The sequence below is a fragment of the Dasypus novemcinctus genome, chromosome 10, assembly GCF_030445035.2.
Source record: "Dasypus novemcinctus isolate mDasNov1 chromosome 10, mDasNov1.1.hap2, whole genome shotgun sequence".
Taxonomy (NCBI): Eukaryota; Metazoa; Chordata; class Mammalia; order Cingulata; family Dasypodidae; genus Dasypus; species Dasypus novemcinctus.
This window is the reverse complement of record NC_080682.1, coordinates 55308794-55332320: the sequence shown is the minus strand read 5'-3', so window position 1 is coordinate 55332320 and position 23527 is coordinate 55308794. Positions and strand designations below refer to the sequence as shown.

At 44.7% G+C, this 23527-nt stretch overlaps 1 protein-coding gene across 12 annotated transcripts in view; it reads left to right on the top strand.

Moving 5' to 3' along the window:
- Positions 1–23527, top strand: part of PRR5L (proline rich 5 like) — a 190504-nt gene that overhangs the window by 102533 nt on the left and 64444 nt on the right. For 10 of the 12 annotated variants that reach the window (XR_009187588.1, XM_071218095.1, XM_058305563.1 and 7 more), the window contains 2 exons: positions 14187–14478; positions 15829–15909. Coding sequence is in view for 11 of the 12 variants with exons in the window: in XM_071218095.1 (XP_071074196.1) it covers positions 14315–14478; positions 15829–15909 (245 nt within the window). In the remaining variant the exon portion in view is untranslated. Of the gene's footprint in view, positions 1–7725; positions 7789–14186; positions 14479–15828; positions 15910–23527 lie in introns of all 12 variants that reach the window. The other 2 variants (XM_058305562.2, XM_058305559.2) reach the window with 1 other exon arrangement.

Genomic DNA, 23527 nt, shown 5'->3' with positions numbered 1-23527 from the left:
TTGAGAGAGTCCTAACTGACATCTTGGTGACAACAGAGGTTGGGGAATTGAGATCTGGAATCAGGTTTGGCTCACCCATGAGCAAGCTGTATGACTTTGGGCAAGTTGCTCAGTTACTCTGGGCCTCTGTAAAATAATGGACCTATAGCTATGGTTCCCTTCTGTCCTAAAAGTCCCTGATGTCCAAGGAAGCAGGTCTAGAGCAGGGTTTCTCAAATGTGAATGTGCACACAAATCAACTGGCGATCTTGTTAGACCGCAGATTCTGATTCAGTAGGTCTGGGGTGGGGCCTGGGTTTTGCAATTTTAATAAGCTCCCAAGTGATGGTGACTGCTGGTTTTCAGATCACAGTTCGAGTGGCAAGGCACTAGGGACTAGACCCGGGTCTCTCAGTCTGGCCACTGTGGACCTTTGGGGCTGGATAATTCTTTGTGGTGGGGGCTGTCCTGTGCATTGTGAGATACCCAGCAGCATTCCTAGCCTCTCCTACTAGATATCCATAACACTTCTCCCCCCTCCTTCACTCCCCCCAGAGGTGTAAAAAACAAAAATGTCTCCAGACATTGCTAAATGTCTCATGAGGAGCAAAAATTATCCCCTGGTTGAGAACCACTGGTCTGTGTTTTCAAGTCTAGTGGTACATCAGAATCACCTGGAAGATGGCTAGACAGTATGGACAACCTCAGACCTAAGGAATCAGAATCACCAGATGAGGACCCAGGAATCTATACTCTTTAATAATAAGTTGATAGAGCCTGGAGTTCTTCCCTTTGAGATTCTGGAAAAGTAGAAGTTGTAGACTTGAGTTCCAGTGCTATCCCTCCACAACTGTGGTACCACAGGGCAGTTGCGTCGTTGCTCTGAACCAGAAACTCTTCCCTTCTAAAACAGGGGTAATAATAATTCCTGCCTTGTAGAGTTTTTGCAGGGATCAAATGGGGCAATTGAATAAGAGCTGTAGATATAATAAAGGGCTGTGCTGAAGCATTGGAGGCTGCCCCTTCTTAAGACACAGACAGTCTTTAGTTTGTTGAGACCCTGCAGTTTTGCTTCCTGCCTTGACCCCATAGGCATTTGGGTTTGCCATCCCTGCTTTCTGCCCTCCTTTCTTCCACTTTAACCGTGACCAATTGTTATTCCCCCTTTCCCCTTATCCTTGGCAGGAGCCGTATCTGCTCACCCTGGTGTCCAGGGTGGTAGGTGCCCACTGGAAATTGTTGAAATGTGATATTTGTATCCTACCCTAGTCTCTTCACAGATGGAAAAGGATTCTCCTTGAGCTTCTAAAATGCTTACCTATGAAAATTTGTTTTTCCTTCCAGAATTTCCATTCCCATCTCTCATATACATATTCTTTAGAGTAATGGGCAAAGAAATGGAGAGCACATAGTTTTAATGGACTTTTCAGTAGTTTTGCCTTGTAATCCTAGAATGTGATTTAACCAGCCTGACTCTTGTCTTAACTGTTTACTTCCAGTTACAGCCCTTGGTGTTGATTACATTTGTAAGATAACCTCTGGGTGTTTCCTGTGAGACCCTGAGCTCCTTAGGGGCAGAGGTTTTATTCTCCTCTGTCCGTTCAGTTGCCTTTACTCAGAGCTTGGCACACAACAGACCCTCTAATGTTTGGTTGTGTCGAATGGACTTGAATTGTGAATGAGAACTTACGGTCTATGTGAAATGATCAGATTCAGATAGCCCCTTTAATTTTTTAAGCCCTTTATTCAGTGCTCTTATACCTTGCTGCACTGCCTGGGGAGACATTTCCTTTCACTTTTCTTATTGAAAAAGCATTTCATCTCGTTTCTGCAATAAAGGAGTAGAGCTCATTTTTTGTTTTTATTTGTTGGAGCTAATTTTAAATGATAACATGTTTTGATCTATAGCACATTTTCCCACGGTTAAAACACTCAGCAGCTAGACAGTAGCTTTTGACCACACTGTTGCCCACAATACGTTATATGTCAGAAATGTAATTTTTCACATAATGGTCCATTTTAGCTGCTGCTTGTGTCTAGACTTATTGGCTTATCATATGATAGGCACTGCGGAATCACTCTGGATGGCATTTTTTGGCTATAGCCAAACAACTTGCCCTCCAAGAAATTTGATAGTTAAAGTGGACTTTAGATGAGTACTTCGGATTTGTGGTTATTCCTCTACAGTTTTGCTTAACTGGTACTAAAGGAGGAGATTTTTCTGGTGAGTATATAATTTTTACAGGTAAAAGTGATGATGATGATGGCAATAATGATGATAAAATTACCACTTTGAGGTGAATCTAAATTGTCAGTGTTCTGAGTACTTGGACATTAAGCGAATGCTGTTGAGCTGAGATAAACACTTGAGCTTGAATCCTGTTTGCTCTAGTACTTACTGTCTTGTAAATTTCGTTTCCTCGGCCTCTTGCCTGCAGTGGCTTCCAGAAGACCACTGAGAAAATTGTCTCATTCTTTTCACTGAGCCTTTCCCATAGTCCAAACACGACCCTTAACATTTTCTTGTTTAGAAAAGTTAGTGCCCATCCACAGCCCACTTTTTCTCCTAAGAGTTGCAAAGGTTGGTCCTTAATCAAAACAAATGCACTGTGATGTGCAGGCACCTCTACTCTACCATGCTTTGTCAGCTCCCCTGATGGCGAGAGCAAGCCTGGGATTCTTCACTTACACAATCCAGGGCCACAGTTTAGGTGGACCCGAGGTCATTCTACAGTGAAGAGAATTTTTCTGGTCCCCTTGGAATGGAGAGGCCTTTTTTCTTGGTGGCTTGGAACACTAAATTTCTCTCCATCATTCAAAAATATTTCTTGGGGGCTTTATGTGCCCACCCGGTGCTTGGCACCTTGCCCTTAAGGAACTTATATTTCATCAGGGCTGGGCAGTGAGCTGGTTAGAGTTCGGAAGAAATGAAGCCACCTTCCTGTAAGGGACAAAGTGTGTTTGCTGTCCACCGGTGCTGTCCATAAAGGCAAGCATTGGATGGTATCGTTTCTTGGCTCATTGTATAGCAAATATGAGCATTGTTTAAAACACAGTTAGAGGAAACGGACTTGGCCCAGTGGTTAGGGCGTCCGTCTACCACATGGGAGGTCCATGGTTCAAACCCCGGCCTCCTTGACCCGTGTGGAGCTGGCCCATGCGCATTGCTGATGCACGCAGGGAGTGCTGCGCCACGCGGGGGTGTCCCCTGCGTAGGGGAGCCCCACGTGCAAGGAGTGCGCCCCGTAAGGAGAGCAGCCCAGCGCGAAAGAAAGAGCAGCCTGCCCAGGAATGGCGCCGCCCACACTTCCCGTGCCGCTGACGACAATAGAAGCGGAAAAAGAAACAAGACGCAGCAAAGAGACACAGAGAACAGACAACCGGGGGAAGGAGGGGAATTAAATAAATAAATAAATCTTTAAAAATAAATAAATAAATAAAACACAGTTAGGAACCCAGGCTCTGGAATCAGACAGGATTTGGCCCTTGGTCCGTGTTACAAGTCTTCTGACTTTGGGCAAGTTAATCCCCATGCTTCAGTTTCTTCATCTTTGAAATGGGAAGGATAAAATCATTAACTGAGGTAATAGATGCAAAGGACTTGGCACAATCCTGGCTACTGTGGACAGCTTCTGGTGATAGATAATTTTATTCTTATCAGCAATAATAATAATGGCACAGTCATGGTAGGGACTTGATTTTACAAAATGGTTCCACTTCTCTTCAAAACCTCCTTCCACTTGGTTTCCACCCAGTGGGCCAGGGCGGGGGGAATGGAGCTCAGACCTAGTTTTCTAGGATGTCTTTGAGGGTTCTGCTTGCATGTTTCCTTCAGTGGTGCCTCGGACACTGCTGGCTTGCCCTGCCTCTTTGAAGAGCATGTCTGGGTGTCCATAATGCAGAGTGGGTGGCTACATTGATGAATCAGAGATGGATGAGAGTGAGATAAGACAGAGGAGCTGATTAAGAGGCTGGTAAGTGAGGTGATGTGGTGGTGGGAGTAGAACCGCAGGCTGAACGCTGGTTTCAGGTCTGTGCTGCGTCAGGGTCTGATCTCCTGCCTGGTCTGCCGAAGGTGCCCAGTTAGGTCCTGCTTCCAGAGAAGGGGCTGACTGCATAGCTGGCAATGCTGAGAGATAATCATGGCCATCAGCAATGCCAAACGCTTAATCATCTGATAAGGTAAGAGATCTGGAGAAGTGAAGTGACTTGCACAAGGCTGCAGTGGCTGATCAGGGCAGGCTGATGTTACAACTGCCTTAGGTTCTGGGTAAAAGGTCTCAGAAGGTGGTTGGTCATGGCTTTGATAGGAAACAGTGAATACCACAAACCTGTATGTTTGGCCCCTAAAGCACTAATTAGTTGTGCTGATACTTAAAAATCAGGTGATTTCACATTTTTAAAGATCTAGAATTTTGACAAGGCAAAACCGGGCTCGTCTCCGGAGATGGCAAAAACCAGATGGGACTGGGCAGTGGGTGCCTCCTTTAGCTTGGGCAGGTGCTGCCCAGTAAGACATTCCACATATGTCCTGTCGGGTCTGCTGGCTTCCCTTGCTGTGAGGTTCCTGGCCTGGCCCTTTTGACCAGTTTGTGATGTGTGCTACAAAAAAGAAACTTTTTTCTTTCATCTCTTTTTCCTACCAGTGTTTGCTGAATAAATACATTTGTGATGAATGAATGAGTGAATGAGTGAATGAATGAAGGCTGTAATTGACAGAGCTTTGGACTTAGGATCAGAACTGAGCTTGAATCCTGACTGCCCCCTAACAGCTAAGGGACTTTGAACAAATCATATAATCTTTCTTTTCTGTCTTTGTTTTTATTGGTGGGTGGGTTACAGGTAGAAGGGTCACTGTCTTATTTATTTGAGTAAGTGGACATTTTCATATTACAAAACTCAAAAAGTACAAAAGGGTTTATAGAGAAAAGTCTTCCCCACTGTACCCCAACTCCTTTCCTTTGGGGAAACCAGTGTTTATCATTTTCTAGTCTGTTCTTCCACAGATGCTTTATGCATATACAATGACATCTGCAAATATACTTTTTCATCTTTTTTACATAGATGGTAGCATATAGTGAACATTTAGTCTTTTTCACTCAAAGCATCACCTGCCAAAGCATGCCACCCATGTCAAGGTTTCAGAGGCTTTCTCATTCTTTCTTAACAGTTGCATTGTAGTCCAGTGCATGGACATATCAGTTCATGTAGGCATTTCCCTGTTGGTGAGCACTTAGGGTATTTCCAATCTTTGCTGTTATAAACAAGGCTACAGTGAAAACCCTTGTTACATAAGTCACTTGACATGCCTGGAGTAAAATTCCTGGAAGTGGAATTGCTGGGTCAGAGGGTAGATCTTGTCAAATTTCCTTCTGTAGCACTTGTCCCAGACTGCTTTCCCTCCAGCAACTTATGAGAGTGCCTTTTCATGCCAGCCATGTGTCACCTTTTTTGAGTCTGAGGGTTTTGTTTTATTAATATTCCTACAACTTTCGGTGCCACTTCCATTTGCCAGGCTGTGATCTCCTTTAAACTAAACAACACCGAGATACAGATCACCCTTATTTCAAGAAACAGAAATTCAGACAGTTTGAGTAACTTACCCAAGTCACCCAGCTAACAAATTATAGAGGCTGGACTTGAATCCATGTTTGTCAGATTTCAATACCATGCACTTTTCAAACGGCAAAGCCCTACCTAATTTTAGGTGTCAGTATTGTGTACTGACACTTATACTTCCTGTGCTGTCTTCCAGCATCAGTGTCTCTTGTGTAGTTGGTTCATTTGCTCATTCAGTGAGTATCTAGGGAATGTCTGCTGTGTATAAGCACTGTACTGAGCTCTGGGGTTGCAACTGGGAGCAAGACAAATGTAGTTCCTACCTTTGTGGACTTCAAACAATAAGCAAATAACTCTGTAGTCATTCATTAAGGTAGATTTTGACAAGACTACAAAGGAGGTGGGGAGGCTGCTTTATGCGGTAATCTGACCCAGTCACAGGTGAGGGGAAGGAGGGCTTCTCTGAGCAAGTGAAGGATGCACCATAAAATGTCCCTGGGTTTGAGCCAGGACGAGGGGGTAGAAAGTGCTCGGTGCAGAGGACACAGTATGTGTGAAGGTCCTGAGGCAGGGAAGAGCAGCTGGTGTTGGAGGAAATGAAGGAAGACCAGTGAGCATAGCATGCAGAGTGGTGGGAGGATAGGGTTTGGGAATTTATTCTAAGAGCTATGGGGAGCCTTGGAAGATATGTGTACAGCAGAGTGATATAAGCATGGTGGGCTATGGACTATCAAGTTCTTGTCTGAGTTCCCCTTCTTATAAACCACATGACCTTAGACAAAAATACACTTGGCACTTCCATGTCATTCTCTGTAAGATGAGATGGTAATAGCACCACTTCCAATGGTTGGGAAAATCAGGCAGAGGAACTCTCAAACTTTTTGGGTGCCACATACAGTAGGAAATAAATACATTTTACATTTTGACTCCATACAGGAGTGTACATGTAATGAATAAGCTTTGCCAAATGTGATGTGCTTGGATAGTTTCCATTCTATTCTGTGTCATAAAAAGTTTTTCATCAAGACCCCTAAATCCGTGTTAAAAACTGCAAGACAATACCTGTTAAGTGCCTGATACAACATCTGCACTCAGTAAATGGTGATATCATTACCATCATCATCATCATTACAAAGATAATTCTGGCTGCAATTAGAGAATGGATTGGTCAATTTAAGTGGCAGTATCTAAATGCTGAGGGCGGCAGAGGACACTGTGTCTTCACTTCTGCGTTCATGTCCCAAGGAAGGATTTCCACGCTGGGCTCCCTTACTGAGGAGCTCCGAAGAGCTTTGTGTAAAATGGACTGCCTATCCTATTTCCTGGGGACCTGTGTTTTCTGGACTGTCACACCAGACTGTGTGGCTCAGTTTTCTTTGACTTCTTTGTTATTTACACTCAGAATGGCTTTTTCCTGGAAGCCTCAGAGTCATTATAAGCTACCCACTTCTTTATTTTAAGTTGTTGTGCCATGATTCTACTTCCCTTTTCAGAGTTCAAGGTTGGAGACTTAGTGGAATTCATTTGCATTTTCCACTCAGTGAACCACTTTTTTTCTACCCACCTAGGCTGGCAGTCCTGCCCTGATGGAGGCTGTGAGGAGAAATTGAAACATCACATTCTCTTTCTTCAGAATTGTACCCTGGTCCCTGGGAGCAGTGGTTTCCAGAGAAACCCCTGTGAGGGGAACCTTGGAAAGCAAGGCCAGTAATGTAGCTGCCACAGAACTTCATTTATCCAGGACCCTCCAGAGTCCTTGGTTCTGCTCAAGGGCTGCTTTCCAAATAACTGAAGCAGACCCTGTAAGCACCAAAGACATAAATATTTAAATAATTTCTGTCGGGCGTTTTTCTAAAGGTAAACCACGTTGGTTCATCAGAAGAGAATCAGAAGAGAATACTGATCGACATTCAGTATTTTCTTAAACACAGAGGCATTGGGCATAGATCTGTTTTTGGTACTGTGATGATAAGATGCTGATGGTGGTAAGGGAGTGGTAATAAAAATAAATAGTATGTAGTATTTATTAAGCACCTCTTGTGTTCCAGGTCTATTGTATACCTTACTTGAGTCATCTCATTTGGCTCTCATGCCCATCCTCAGCATCACACACTAAGTGGGGAAGGCCAGGTCCGGCTCGGGCACCCTTGCTGAGCCTCCATACCCTTGTATCTCGTACCTGCACAGGTTCAAGAAGGATGCCAGGCCCTGCATAATCAGTCCCTCATGTCATCGCAACACCTCTCCAAGGTAACTGTTCCTATTCCCATTTTTCAGAGGTGAAAACTGGTTCAGAGTGATCCAAGGGCACGCAGTGAGTCAACAACAGAGTAAGACTGCTTCTCAAGTAGCGAGTCTGTTCTATGCCACTCACCCTGTGGGGCTGCAGGCATTGCGCTTCTCCACTCCTTTTTGGCAGTGCTTTATTTCCAGGCTGCAGAGGGGTAGGGGCTAGAGTCAGAGAGTCAAACGAGCTAAGAATTAACCGACCCTTTGACCCAGCAGTTCCATTTCTGAGAATGTGTCCTACAGAAATACTCATGTGGTCCCTAAGACTGACAAACAGATATACTCATTCTGGCAATAATGAAAAACTGGAAACTACCTAAATATCTACCAATAGGGGGCTGGTTAAATAAAGTACGGTATCCCCTAAAAATGGAATAATTAAGCAACCATTAAAGATAATAAAGCAGGGGTGAGGGCGATGGGGTAAAAAAAAATGAAGCAGATCAATATGTAGTGATATGGTAAGATGACCATGATGTATTACTAAGGGGAAGGAAAAATTTTTTATTAAAATTTTGTGTGTTTATGTATGTGCGGTTATTTAAAATTAAATTGAAATTAATTAAAATTGAATAAAATTTGAAAATTTCCTCAGACACACTAGCCACATTTGAAGTGCTCAGTTGCCACTGTGGATACATTGGACAGTTCAGATATAGAACATTACTGTCATCTCAGAAAATTCCTGTTGGAAAGACTTCTACACTGATTAGTGGCCAGCAGGAGGCCTTCCACTTAGTATGTTATGGATTTATGCGGATGTTTACATTTCTTGTAAAAGTTTGCTATTATCAGAGGAAAAGGAGTACATGGGGTTTCCAAGTTATTATTAACATTATTTCTTAAACAGGTGGCTGTTTATTATCAATATTTAAGCTATGTACGTGTGTGTGTCTAGATAAACTCCTTTTTAAGTATGTTTCACAATAAAAAATGTTTTAAAATACAGTTGATCCTCATTATTTCCAGATTCTATATCTTCAAATTCAGCTACCTCCTAACATTTATTTGTAATCCCCTAAATCAATACTTGTGGTGCTTTCATGGTCATTTGCAGACATATGCAGAGACAAATTTGAGTCACCCTACACACATGTTCCCAGCTGAGGCTGAACAAGGTAATGCTCTGCTTTCTTGTTTCAGCGCTCATACTATAAGTTATCCTTTTCATGATACATGAAGTCTTCTGCATTTTGTGCTTTTTGTTTGTGAGTGATTTTGCTGTTGAAAATGGTCCCAAGCATAGTGCTGAAGTGCTGTCTGGTATTCCTAAGTGCAAGAAGGCAGTGATGTGCATACAGAGAAAATACATGTATTAGAGCTTCATTCAGGCCCGAGGTATAGTACGGATGGCCACAAGCTCAATGTTAATGAATCAGTAATATATATTAAATCAGATGTCTTTAGGGAGCCGATGCTTAATTTGTGTAGAATTTACAATAAGGTTATAGTAAATGTTTGGAAAGGGATAGAGGTGATGGAAACACATTATTGTGAGGGTGATTAACAGCACTGAATTGTGTGTGTGATTGTGGTTGCAAAGGGAAGTTTAGGTTGTCTATGTCACTAAAAGGAAAGCTAGAGGATGAAACTTGGGACTCTATTACATAGTGAATGCTGTTGTGGATGATGTCTGTGGTTAATAGAACAAATATAAGAATGTTCTTTCATGAAATACAACAAACTATTACAAGGTGTTAATAATAAATAGGGTGATGTATGGGGAAAGAAGACAACTAATACAAATTTTCGACTATTGTTAACAGTATTATTTGTTCATTAATTTTAACAAAGGTACTATACTGATCCTAAGGGTCAGTAATGTGGTGGTTTAAGGGATAAAGGTTTTTCTTTTATGTTTGTTTTATGTTTGGAGCATTGAAAATGTTCTAAAATTGTGGTATTGAATGCAGAACTCTGATTGTACTGAGAGCCATTGATTGTACACTTTGGATGGACAGTATGGTGTGTGCATCTATACTAATAAAAAAAAAAACGAGAACTTAAAAGTAATAATAAGATGTCTTTTAAAAAAAGACACCCCAAACAAGGTTGTGTATTATCAGTGAAATGTTGTGACCAGCGGCTTGCAGGAAACTAAGGTACTTCCTTTAGAAGCCGTGGCTTAGAATTAGCTAATTCAGTGTTTGTGGCAATTTCATAGACCGTAAGTACCACAAATAACAAGAATCGATTATACATGAAAAAGAAGAATCGCCCACAGGGCACACATGGTGGGGCAGGCTTGAGTTTGGAGGACTTTAGGTCTGTGCTGGTTCCCTAAATTACAGCTTTCTAGCCTTGATAAATGACTTAATCTGTTTGAGCCTTAGTTTCCTAGTCCATGAGAGAAACCCTTGCTCCACCTGCTCCATAGGATTGAGATAAGATATGTGGGAAAATCCCTTGGAACCGAGGAACGTGCTACAGAAAGGTGAGGGCGTCGGTCGAGTTGTGAGTTACCCAAGCCCTGAGGAGGTACGGTCTGAATGTGCTGTGACCCTGAGGGGACATGGAGGCCTGACCTGCTTCTGAGCGGAGCCATTTTCTGGGCCCTTCTGAGATTGCAGAAATCAGAGGGAAATGTTGCTGTATTCCCACTGCCTTCATTGCGTGGAGATTCAGAAATGACACCAGCGTTTTTTATTTATTTAGCGAGCACTTATACAGCTTAGACTTAGAATTTGCCAAGCACCATTCTAAGTGCTGTACAAATATTTACTCATTTAATCTTTGTATGACCGGGAGGTAATCACTGTTAGCATCCTCATTTCATGTGGGAGGAATGAGCCTCAGAGAGGTCAAGAAACTTGCCTAAGGCCACACAGTTAGTGGGGGGGGGGCTATCTCACTCAGGCAGGGGTGCATGTTTTCCTCTCATTCTTTCTGCTCACCACCCTCTAGCCCCCATCAAATATGGTCATAGAATTTATTATGACAGTTTATTTATCTCAGAGGCATAAAATTTAAATTTTGGTATGAAATCTCATGAATGAATGCTCCCAACTAACTTGGCAGCATCAATTCTAGTTTTTTGTCCCAGCTTGGTAGCATGACAAAGTGGACATGGGCTGGGTAATTAGGCAGATCTGGATGCCAGTCCCTTGAAATGTCATTTATTAGCGTGAAACTTCAGGCAGGTAACTTAACTTCTCTGATCTTCAAATGAGTTTTCTGTGTGAGGACTCAGTTTACCTAGTGTGACAGTGCTTAGCATCGTGTCAGGCAGGCAGTTGATGCCTGTGTTAATTCTATCCTTTGGCTTCATCTTTATCTAGAGCAGTGAGCTAAGGCCTGAGGCCACAGGGGTGGAAATGGCCGCCATGCCTGTCTTCAGGAAGTTTACAAAATAGCCTAAGGGGTCGGGGTGGGGTTGCTGAGGAACTGTCGGTGTCGGTGTCGGGAGTCAGAGAACCTGAGTCTACCCAGTCCCGGCTCTCTCCTAGCTCACAGACCTGGGGCAGGTTTCGCTGCTTCCCCGGGCTCCACTTTTGTTACCCGTGAACGGGAGCCTGGACTGGCTCTGTCGAAAGGCCTAGTCATTTTCTCATCTGTCCGATTTAGGGCAGGACAAGGTCTGTGCCTGAGGGCTTGGCTGCAGCAGGTGGTTCCAGGGCGTGTCAGCTTTCTCCTTGAGGCTACTTTTGCCAATGCTCCCAGCTGCTTCCTTTCTGGGAGGCCCTGGGGAGGCCTTTTGGCTCTTTCCAGAAATAGGAATGGTGGAAACATAGATGGTTTCAGATTCTTCAGATTCTCCCCAGGCTGTCAGGAACTGAGAGTGGTGGATTTTGGAGGTGAAAAATGAGTCAGAGGCAACTCCTGGTTCTGCGTTACCCTGTAGTCGAGTCAAGGCTGCGGGTGCTGCAGGCGTCGTGCTTTTGGCGGAAAAGTACTCTTATTTAAAAGAAATCCTGTGTGTGGACTGGACTGCACATGTGCCTTGCTGGGTTCTCAGATGGCTCGGAGCCGGAGGCCTGGGGAGCACCTTCTGAGCTGTGGCGGGGGGCAAGGAGCCAGCCCTGCCATCCTCAGCCTGCCACAGCCTCCTGGAGAAATGGTGGTTAAGGCAGGAAGGCCGAGGTAGACACCTGGAACGATCCATTCACCTCACCTTTCTATTTCCCTGTGCAATTGCCGTGGAGAGGGAGGCAGCTCCATCTCCTCAACTTTAAGATCCTCATAAAGGGAGTTAATATCCTGTAATTACACAGATGAGTTGCACTTAGCAGGCCCATTTAAAGAAGGGCAGGAAATGGATCTTCTCTTAATAGAGTGACCTTTACTGGGTAACTTAAATTCCAAAGTGAACTGGTTTAAGAATTCTCAAGGGGTTTCCGTAGTTTTATTTCTTCTTGGCCTCATTAGTTGATTTGCATAGATCTTTCTAAATTCTCATGGCACTTGTGGAGTTATTGAGACCCTCTGGAACTTAACTGGCCTATTATGATTTTCCCAGCATTTACATAATAAATGTTAGTAACCACTGGGTCATTCTGAGCATGAGGTACAGGGGCAGAAGATGGTAAAATAAAATGGTGCACAAATCTCCTTTCCTTCATTAAAAAAAAAAATGCAAGAGGCCTGACAAGCCATTCGTATTACAAGTGCAGTGCTATTGTCTACAGACAGCTGCTGGCATTCCCCTGTGCCCTATTGATGGGATGTTCTCAGTGCTCTCTTGGCTGCCTTGTTTTTTGACCAGTTCCTCCTTCTTCAAATGCTGCAGCTGTGACCCCAAAACTATCTCCACCTGCCAAGTGGAAGGTTGACACTTACGGCTAGAGTACCTCTTTTTCTTTCAGTGTTGGTTTTTGGGACATAGAGTTAGTAGGTGAGAGGGGGTAATAGGAGAATATTTTTGGGCTAAACCTTTAACCCTTAAGAGAAAAATGACTCTAATCTTGGTGGTATTTTCTTTGCTCCTTCTGACTAGCTCCAAAACTCATTTTAAGCCCGTTATGTAGACTTAGACTCACTAAAGAATACAAAGGAAAGAAAGAAATTGGCCTGGATGGAAGTAGCCAAGACTTGAAAGCCTTGGGTCTGCCATTCTGCCAGGCATGTCCCATGGTTTCATTACCTCTTTTGCCAGTCCTGTGAAGTTGGTTCTGTAAACAGCTGAGGAAAACTTATGAGTGACTAAGTTAAGACTCGAACTCATATTCACTCAAAAGCCATTGCCTTTAGCCACTGAGCCGTAAAACCTCCCAGGAAACGCAACCAGGGGACAATACTCTTGAACCCAGCCGTGCAGGGTAAGTTGGATTTGGATAAGCAGAAAGAAAATGGAAGGGGAGGAGAAGACAAGCTCAAAAGCTTGGGAGAAGGAATGAACATGACGTGGAACATGCCTGCTGGTAAGCTGCATGGAACAGAGACCACTTGGGGCCATCGTTTTATCCCCAGTGTCTCAGTGAGTGCCTCATACTGAGTTGCTTAGTAAATATTTGTTGTGTAAATGAGTTTATAAAAATGGGCACTTTTCTTTTCCCTAGATCGTGAGCCCCTTGAGAGCAGGAACTAGGTTTTAGAAATGTTTGTACCCCCTATAGTTCCCAGTGGTTAATAAATAAACACTCAATAAATATATCTTGTTAGAAAGAAGAGCAAGTAAAGTGTGGTGAGAAGATGTGCCTGAGTGAAGAGGCACTGATGCTTTGAGAAATACTGGACAATACACCGGAACGGCTTGATAAGGGCATATCATGGAAGGTCTTCAGTGCCAAGACACGGAGCTCTCATGTTTTCCTTGAGACATCTTTTTAAAAAGTCATCTTTTTTTTTTTTTTTTTAATGAGTACCGGGGATTAAACCCAGGACTTCGTATGTGGGAAGCAGGCAATCATCAACCGATGAGCTACATCCGTTCCCCAATGAGAGCTGTGTTTTTGTTTATTTCATTTGTTTGCTTTGTTTTTAGGAGGTACTGGGAATCAATCCTGGGACCTTGTATATGGGAAGCAGGCGCTCACCACTTGATCTATGTCTGCTCCCAAAAGTCACCTCTTAATGCCCAACATTGTGGGTTCTGCAGAAACCCAGCCAGTATCCAAACTCTGATGGGGATGCAGGAACGCAAGTCAAGCACAGCCTAAAAAGTGATTTTTCTGTAGGGCTGACCTCACCTGGTCTCATTGTCACTGCCTTCCTACTTTGGGGTGACCACACTGTTAAAACCAAAAAGAGACGTGTAGAGACTTGGGAATGGGAGTCTACAGGGCATACAGTCTTATTGCTGGGTCCCAGAGTTGTCTTTTTAGGATAGTTTGGCTGGAAAGTCCCAGCCAACTTCCTCTATATTATAAGATGTGGTCTGCTCAGCCCAGGAGTTCTCAATAAAAGCTGCCCTCTCTTCTCAGGTGTTGGCTAAATTTGTGGTTTTAAAAACGGTGTGAAGGCCAGACGGCAGTCCTGGGAGAAGAAGGCCTTTCTGTGGACAGCCGGAACCTCCTGGTGCAGAGGGGAAGCTATCCCCTCCCCCGGACTTATGACCCGTGGCTTCACTCCCAACCTGCCCGTTGAGTTCCACAAGATGGGCTCCTTCCGCCGGCCTAGACCACGCTTCATGAGCTCCCCCGTCCTCAGCGACCTGCCCAGGTTCCAAGCTACCCGGCAGGCTCTGCAGCTGAGCTCCAGCTCGGCCTGGAACAGGTAAAGGAGGCGGCTAGTTGTGGGGTGGAGGCTGCCAAGAGCCACATCAAGGCCAGGTGGCACATGGGGACTGCTTTGCTTCCACTTCCTCTGGGATCGCAGCTTCAGGAAGGTTTGATTTTATGGGCAATTGACAAAGAGAACACGTTTCTCACAATGAGTGTGTCCATTACCCTTTCTTGTTTTGACAGAGGGAAAGTGGACTGCTGGGGAGCCTCGGGTCTATGGGAGTCAGTCAGCCAGCCCAGGACAGTTGAATTGGAATTTACAGTTACTGTTCATGCTTATTAGTCACACCCCAAACTGTCAAGTACTTGAGGTGGGGCCATTTCAGTGTGCAGCTGACACTGAGCCTGCTTATTTAGGAAGATAAGACAGGTATCTCGGAAAAGCTGTGAGCAGTATAAAGCAGGGATTACCAGTACTTATGAGCCACACAGGCACTTGGGAGACTTTTGTAAAGTGTCTTACCCACCATCTGTATGCCAAGGTTTGAGTAGAGACTGAATAAATATTATGTCTTGCATGTCTGTGGGCCAGTACTTTTCAAATCAATGCAGGTACTCTGGGATAAACTAAGTGCATCATTGTTTTAAAGCATCACTGAATGTTGTTCGGGGTCAGTATGAATTTTCTCAATGAATAGACACAACAACACAACCCTTACGGTGGTGGTGCAAAAGTAGCTTTGAAATGTTTTGGTGTCACATGTCTCCTTGGTCCTTTAAAAAGGGCCCGGAACCCCTTGCGTAAATGAGATTGTAATTGACTCGTTGAAATATTGCATTGGGGTTCCAGACACCATCAAGTCAACTCCTAGCTGGGCCGCTCAAGCAACTAACTCTACTACCCGACTACCTCATAGGAATGGGAAAGGAAAGGCCAAGTAAAATGGGCCTGTGGGAAATTTTCCAAGGAAAGTGTTATTTTTTAAAAAGGCAAGGCATCATTTTATATTTGCCCCAGGTCTCTGGCTTGTACTATGAAGACAGCAGCGTCCTGGAGGAAAGAACTCTAGTCGTGGGCAGCTCCTGTTTACAGTTTATGCCATCTTGGATTCCTTCAGGCCCGGGGGTTTCCAAGCAGCACATCCCACTCACCAGCAGCTGCCAGCAAGGCAGGGGAGACAACGGGGGCTGCTAACGTTCGAGTCCTTTCGGCTTCAGTCTTCCTTCCTCTCCAAGGATGCTGGGAAGGAAATGGTGGATTACAGGGATGGAAAATCGTGGCAGTGTTTGTGGCATGGGCTTCCTGGTCCTTCCGTCAGCCTTCAGCCCTGAGCTGCTCCTTGAGATGGCCCTGGGGGGGGGCGGGGCAGATCAACCTGAGGTTGTTTCTCTTTTCCTGCAGCGTTCAGACTGCGGTGATCAATGTCTTCAAAGGGGGCGGCTTGCAAAGCAACGAGCTCTATGCACTGAATGAAAACATTAGGTAAGTGGCAGGCCAGCCCAGGGGCCGTTCCACATCCTCCCCCACCCTAAGCCGAGCAGAGGTGGCTACCTGGCGGAGAGCCTTTTCTTACTTTGTTTTTTTCCCCGTAATTGGACCTTATTCCTGCTTCTGTCAGCTCTTATGTTGCTCTTGTGGCTATTGAGTTCTGAGATCCTTATCTGTCTGGACTTCTGATCCAGGGAAGATTTATCCATTTGTTTATGTAGACAGTGTGTGTACACACGTGCATTTTGGGACAGGAGGAACTGATCAGTGGTAGCTCTCATTTGTTTAGTGAACATTTATTGTGCCTGATTACGTGGTAAATGCCGTGTAAGGCAGAATGGCCCAGTGGCTGGAAATAGGCTGCCGGGGATTTTATTGCTGCTCTTCCTCTCACTGGCTAAGTCACAGGCATGTTACCAACTTGTTTGTGCCTCTGTTTTCTTTTATGTGAAATGAACTTCCTCAGGATTCTTGTGATGATTAAATGGAATTATTATATGAATAACTCTTTAGAACAGGGTTTGATGCACATTAAGTATGGTACTTGTAGCTCTTACTGTTGTCGGTGCTATTGCTGTTGTCATTATGTTTAGGCTTTGGGCATACAATCCTCAATAAGACGTGGTCCTTCTCCTTCAGGAATTAATTTTCTTCTAGAATCTTCTCAATATAGCAAATGTTTGAATGCCTGCATATTGGCCACACACTGGAAAGACAGTGCCAACACAGATGTGGACCCTGGGCTCCAGAGATTATATTCAGTCAGGGAGATGATCATTAGCTACATAATTATTCAAATAAATGTAAAAGAGCAATTATGACAGCTGCTCCAGAGCAGCCGATGTGATGAAAGCATGTGTTAGGATGATTCGATCTTGCCTGGGAGGCCGGGGGTGGTGGAAATGAACTTGTGCTGTGGTCTAAAGGATCAGTGGGCATTTGCTAGGTAAAAAGAGCTCCAGGTGGAAGAAAGTCCAGGTGATGGTGCCCTGTGGCAACAGTGAGAAAGGAACAGAAAGAAGACCCCCGTGGTGGCGCACGGGAGGTTGGCTAGTGGTAAGGTTTGGTTTGATTTGTGTTTGGTGAAAGGTAAGGTAGGCAGGCCCCAGGGCACCGAGTCACCTGGAGACCAGGAAGGTGAACCATCAGGTCTTTCAATGCCCTGCTGTTGATTTGTGTCTGGTGTGGGTGCAGAACATCAAGGCTTCCAGGCCCAGCTCTGGAGTGGGTAGAACAATAAACAAGGCCATTTGTTCAGGGCCTGTTTGGATTTAGTTAAGTCCTGTGCTAAGGGTCAAGGAGGTGTTTATAAAGCTCTGCTTTCATTAAAACCTTTGGAGCTCATAAGTAAACAGAGTTGGGTTAAAATTTCTACTCATGTGCTCAAATGTCACACAGACATGGGAAGAGATGATAGAGATCACGAAGTCCAAGGTCTCATTTTAGAGAAGAGGAAGTTGTGGCCCCAAGAAGTTGAGTGATGGGGGCAAAGCTGGGTCAGCCAGCTCCCCAAATGGCAAGAACTAAGGTACTGGCCTCTCCAAGAAGGATTCTTTAGCTCACAATAGCTGTAGAAATAAATAAAACAGTGACTCAGGAACTTGCTAATTGTTCTTCACTTCAGGGGATCGATCTTGAAAGTGTACTTTAAAGCTCTGTTGGTGGGCATATAGGAAAGGTGCGGCCCAGGCCAGATCTCCCCAGCCCCAGAGCTGCAAACTCAGAACCTTCAGTTGTCAAGCAGCTCTTCTAAATGAGTGCAGCCAGCCCAGGTGCACAGGAGCGCTCCCCCCCCCCCCCCATCAAAGGGAGTTACCCTGGTAGAACGCATTTCTAGTGAGAAATTGCACCTTGTTTCTCAAGAAGAACTGGAAATAGAGATTTTTACGTGAGATAGCCTCCTTTTTAATTGTTGGTAAACAATCCAAATTTCCCCAACATTGGTGCAGGTCAAACAAAACATGTCTGTGGACTGAACATGACCACCCGTTTGTAAGATCAGCCGTAGCATCCCAAGGGCGAGGCATGGCTGACAGTGATGTTGATCCCCAGATTCTAGCACTTAAGGCCACAGAAGGGGGAGAGAACACATGGGTTGAGGTTCCAGGAAAAGTGCCGAGTTCCTTTTACAACATCAGCCCTCGCACAGCCCTGGGAGGTAAGCATTGTCATCAGTGGTTTACAATTGAAGGAACTGCAGATAAGAGAAAATAAGTATCTTGTCAAAGTTCACACACTGAAGAGTGGAAGAAGGAGCTGAACTCCTTCTGAACTTCTATGCTCTTTGCACTGCTACACTACAGTGTCAAGGAAAGAGGTTCCACATTATAGGAAATGTTAGGCCAGTGGTTCTTCCTCTTTTTCCTGCCAGCATGCCTTCCACCATGCTTCTGTGAGCCCATCTCTCACCACATGCTCCAATTCTCAAGACCTGTCCCGAGGAGCACGATAACTCCCTCAAACCTTACCAGGACTGGGGTTACAGAGTGCTGTGGGGTGTTCCTGTTTATATTTTGAGTGATGTTCAGGACAGTGGGAAATACATATGATTGGAATTTGAAACCAATTGCTCAGATGTGACTTGACTCGGAGTAAATCAAAAGTACCCAGTGCTTTTATTACCCGTGTTTCTGGTAGGTACAGAAACATTTCTCTAACATGGTGGTTAGAACAGACATAGTCTTTCCTTTCACACCCCAGAGATCATGGAGTGAGCCGCAGGCATGTAGGAGTCCTGGAAGTCCCAAGCTGAAGAAAGCGAGCTGACCCACGCACATGCCCACGTCGGCAAGTACCTACCTGGAAATAGACACAGCTGCCCTCACTACAGTAACTAAAATGCTGGAACAAGCCTGCTACTCTCTGGCTACATTTGAACGCACAACTGGATTTGATATTGGTTTTCCTGTTCTCTTTTGGAAGAGCTGTTTGTGAAATACTATAGATCCATAAACGCAGCAGCGTTGAGGCGTGACCAGTGGTGAGAGGAGGGAGGGGGGCTTGAGGAGGCTGGGAACATAGGAAAACCTGGAAACAGACTTCCTTGTGCAGAAATGCCTTTGCCCTAGAGGTTTTCATAGGAAGATGTTTTTTTCACTCTCCAATCATTTTCAACTCAAACAAAACAAAACAAAACAAAACCAATACACAAGATGTGGAAGGAGAAAAGTTTAACTTATTCTCAGGCCCATCTTTCTGTCAGTTGGGGAAGCCCCTCCTATGTGCCAAGTTCAATAAACTTTTTTAACTGCTTAAGAGAGCAGTTTCTGGATTCAGAGAGATTGGAGGTTAAGACTGGGCTAGCTGTGTGACCTGGGGCAAATTACTTCACTTTTCTAAATTTGTCGTCTTCTGTAAAATAGCATCACCCTCACAGTGCTAGGGAAGATTGAGATAACGTCAAAAAAGCTCTTAACATGGGTGGCATTTAATAAATGTTAGCTATTAGTATTCCTATTGTGAAAATATAGCATTAGTAAGGTGATTATTATTTATTAATAAAATGCCAACATTTAGAGCACAGGCCAGTATGAGTACCATATAAAGATTTCTCTAGCAGATTGGATGAGGTGAACTCACTTTAAATAGAGAGATCAGGGGCAAGCTCCTTCAAATGCACCCTTGGACTTAGAAGTTTGGGTGAGGTTAAAGTTATTATAAGAAAAGCCAGCTGTTTCTCTTTTCTGCAGAGAAAAAAGCAGGAGGAAATGACTCTCTCAGTTCTCCATTCTACTTAAGCCAAACAGTAATAAACTTTTTGATGGATTATCTGAGTCCAGCATCAAGCCTAAATTGGCTTCCCTGGGTCATTCCAGCCAGCCCTGGTGATCTCTCTCTAGCTGTGGAGCTCAGTAGGTGCCCAGGAAATGTGAATTTATTTAAATATCAGCCAATGTGAAGGATGAACAGGAAGGCAGGCGTTTTATGTAACTGTGTACTGTCATGCAGTCATTTCAAAACAAGATAGAATCTGTTTGCTTTGTATTAGCTGTTACGTATATGTGTGTATACATATTTTTAAAAATAATCAGTCCTTTCTTTTAAGACCGGTCACTGAAAATGAACTCTAGTTTAAATTTAAGTTTAGTAGTTAGACTTTGTAGCTATGAGGTAGATCCTTGGGCTGAGGATGGTCATGAGTGAACACACATTATTGGATCAAACCAGGAGTAGGGGTATGGAGACATTTTAAAACAAATACATCAGAAATGCCGGCCCTCAATACTGAGCTGGCATTGTCCAGCCTGAGGCCTGATGTTCCCTAGGCCAGTTTCCTTAGTAGTCCTTTTTGAGAGAGGTAGAGGTAGCTCTTTTGAGAGGGGTATAGATGAGGACCATTTTCCCCATATAAGCATCAGGGCACATGCTCTGTCAAAGCAAAGACTGTAAATCCGAATATTTTTCATGAAAACTGTCATAGAAAGCAGGGCTTGCATGCTGTTGTAGCTCTAAAGGCAAGAAAATGACCTTTCAGAATAGACATTCTGGCTAAATCCCCAGTCAGCACAATCTACTGGTTTCCCCAAATTTCCAACTGCTCTGGGTGTTTCCTTGGTTTGAATTCTCTGTGGGGCACCGATGTGTGTGTGTGTGTGTGTGTGTGTGTGTGTGTAACATCCCTCTTCAGTCTCGCCTCTGATGTGGCTGCGTTTTGGCAGTGGAGGCGAGTCTGGGTTAGAGGTTTGGATTTCATGAACTCTTCCAGGAATAAAAGGGGCCAACCTTGCTGACAGAGGAGCATGCTTTTCTTAAACGTTCTTTTTGCCCAACTGTTCAACTGATTTGACCTGGTCAAGAAGATTTAGAAAATCTTAAGGAACCTATGCCAGTGAGTTCCCAAAAGTGCTTTCACTTTTCTGATTGACTGGGGTGTGTGTAGAGAACAGGGAGGGGTTGTTGGTTCTTCTATTCATCTATTTAGAGAATGTGGAGTGTTCTGCTGGGTACTGGGCCAGGTTCTGGGGTAACAATGAGGTAGGTGGGTTCTGCCCTTGACAACAGAGAGAGAGGAATAGAGGTATACCAAGTTTTAAGTGGGGCGATAGCAGAATCAGAGTGCTGTGCGAGAAAACCATACCTATGCTAATAACTGAAAGGTGATCAGATGGGAATCAGGGAGAAAGGCAAATGCAGGGATGGAATTTTCTTGTCACCACTCACTCCCTGCCCTTCCACATCCTCCTTCTCTCTGGTAGGACTTTTCCTCTCTAGAAATAAATGCTCAGAGATGAGGCTCCCGGAAACCAGAGATGAGTTATTTGCAGCTGGCTTGAGGCAAGAAACTCACATTTTCCTTCTCCCTCCAACCACCCTGCTTCTGTTCTTGTTGGGAGGGAGGAGGTGGCTTGAAATAAACCCCAGAGATTTTCAAGGAAAGAGGAGGTTCCAAGAACTGTGCTTCGTCTTTGACAGTCTGAGTTGAAACATCCTCCTTCTGAGTCAGTTGGCTACCTGAAACCAAAGGGAAATCCACCTCAGATTTTTTTCCTGTCTTTTCAAGGGAGTCTTTTGGTGGTAGTGGGATTCACAGCTGGGGAAGAGTTGGGAGGAGCTGAGAAGAAGGGGAGTCTGGATGCAGCCCACAGGATAGCAGAGGAGAACAGTGTGAGGTGTAACTCCCTGAGGTAATGATAATAGTAGACACTTGTTTATTGTTTAGTACATGCCACACTCTGTCGTAAGTGCTTTATGCATATCAACTCCTTTAAAACTCACCACACCCCTATGAGATAGGTCCCTATTTTACAGATGAGGAAGCAGGCACAGAGAGGTGGAATAACTTGCCCAGAGTCATATAGCTAGTGAGTGGCTAAGCAGGGGTTTGAACTCAAACTGCCCATGTTCTTAAACACATAGTAGACTGCACAGGACACACAGAGCTGACATTGTCCAGCCTTAGGCCTGCTGTTCCCAGGACCATATTCCTTAATAGCTCAAGAGCTAAGTGGTGGCATTGCCTTTTGAGAGAGGTAGAGATAAGGCCTTCTCTTCTTGACCCTCTGAATCTGCGGGTGATGTGTTGACACCTGGTGCCTGCCATTGTTGAGAAACAGACTTGACTTTGGGGGTTGGCAGGGTAGTTCCAGGAAAACTTGGAGATGGTGGGGGCAGTAATGATGTAGAAGCATATGGGGCTGGCCCGTGTGTGGTATTTGGTCTGCACAGTGTCTCGAAATCTGGAGAACGCTCCTAAAACTCCTCTCTGGACAGTTCAGATCTGGCATGGACTGGTCAGCAGAAGCCCAGGTTTGGCTGCTGGCTGTAGAGTCATTTGCTGTTCACACCCACCTGGCCCCATGGCATCCATGGTTTGCTTTCCCGAATGGTCAGATTGGCGCTGGGATCTACCACTATATGGTCCTGGGCCAGGCTCTAATCATTGGTTTCCTCATCTGCAAAATGAGGATGAATTCTTACCTGTGAGGCTGTTAGAGAATTTGAGATGCTGTGTTAGGCAAACTGAATTACACACACAATGAACTCAGTAAAAGCTCCTTCTCCATTCCTTCCATCTTTCTCACTGTCCCTGCTACCCACTTCATTGCAGAAAAGAGAGCTGAGATGCTACCTCCAATAGGACCCCAGAAGAGTGGACTAACGGAGGAAACGGGCTGTTCCCTTGTGTTTCTGCTTAAAAGATGCTGTCTCCTTAAAACATGTCCTTTGTGAGCAGGAGATGGGTGGTCTTCAGGGTACTTAAGAAGCAGGTTGCATGGGCACTGACTGGTAAATAGGAATACCATCTACAGTGTTGGGCCAAGGATCTTCTGCTGTTCCTGGATCGTGGGAACATCTGGTGGGTCCCAGGAGGGGTCCTTGGGGAACCTGGGATAGCACCTAAATGCCAATGGCACAGAAATAGTAATGGTTATGGCTCTCCTGACTCACTCTGGCTAAACTTTAGCCCTGCCAGCACCTGTCTGGAAACCACTTAATCATCCTTTAGCTGGGCTAAGATTCTCATTGAGGCAAGGAGAGGGATTTTGCTGCTCTGGGGGTTCCCCTGCGTGCAAGGGAGATTGTGGCTCGCCTCAGAGGTAATTGCTCTAGCCCCTTGCTACTCTCCCCTGCTCTTTCTGCTCCTTTTATCCTCTGCCTCTCCACCAGCTGGCATCCAGCCTTGACATGGCCTTGTTTACTTTCAAGCCTGCAGAATTGGGAAGTTGGGTTGACAAGTCAGTGAGACGTGAGATTGTGGGTCTGTGTAATAACAGGAAATCCTGTCAACCTGGGGTGGCGTCTCAGCTGGTCAGCTTGGGAGGGAGAGGGAGTGAGATAGTAGAGGCCAGTAGCAGTTCCCCAATATTTTTCCTAGTGTGGCTCCTTTTTGGCTTTTGGCTGAACTTCATGCCCTATTCCCCTTTTTGGTTGGGTTATACGTGGTTGTTCCCTTGCCATTACTCTCCCGAGCTTCCTTCTCCTTTTAGCTCAATGGTTGGTGGTAGTGGTGGTTGTTAGCAGCAGGATTCTGTGTTCTGATGAAACCTGATGTGGAAGCCCCATGTTTAAAACAGACAATTGGAGCAGCTCAAGCAGGGATGTTACTTCCATCCCAGTATTCTTTACCCTGAGCTTTGCCTCCATCTTCCTACCCTTTTACCCTTTTATTAGG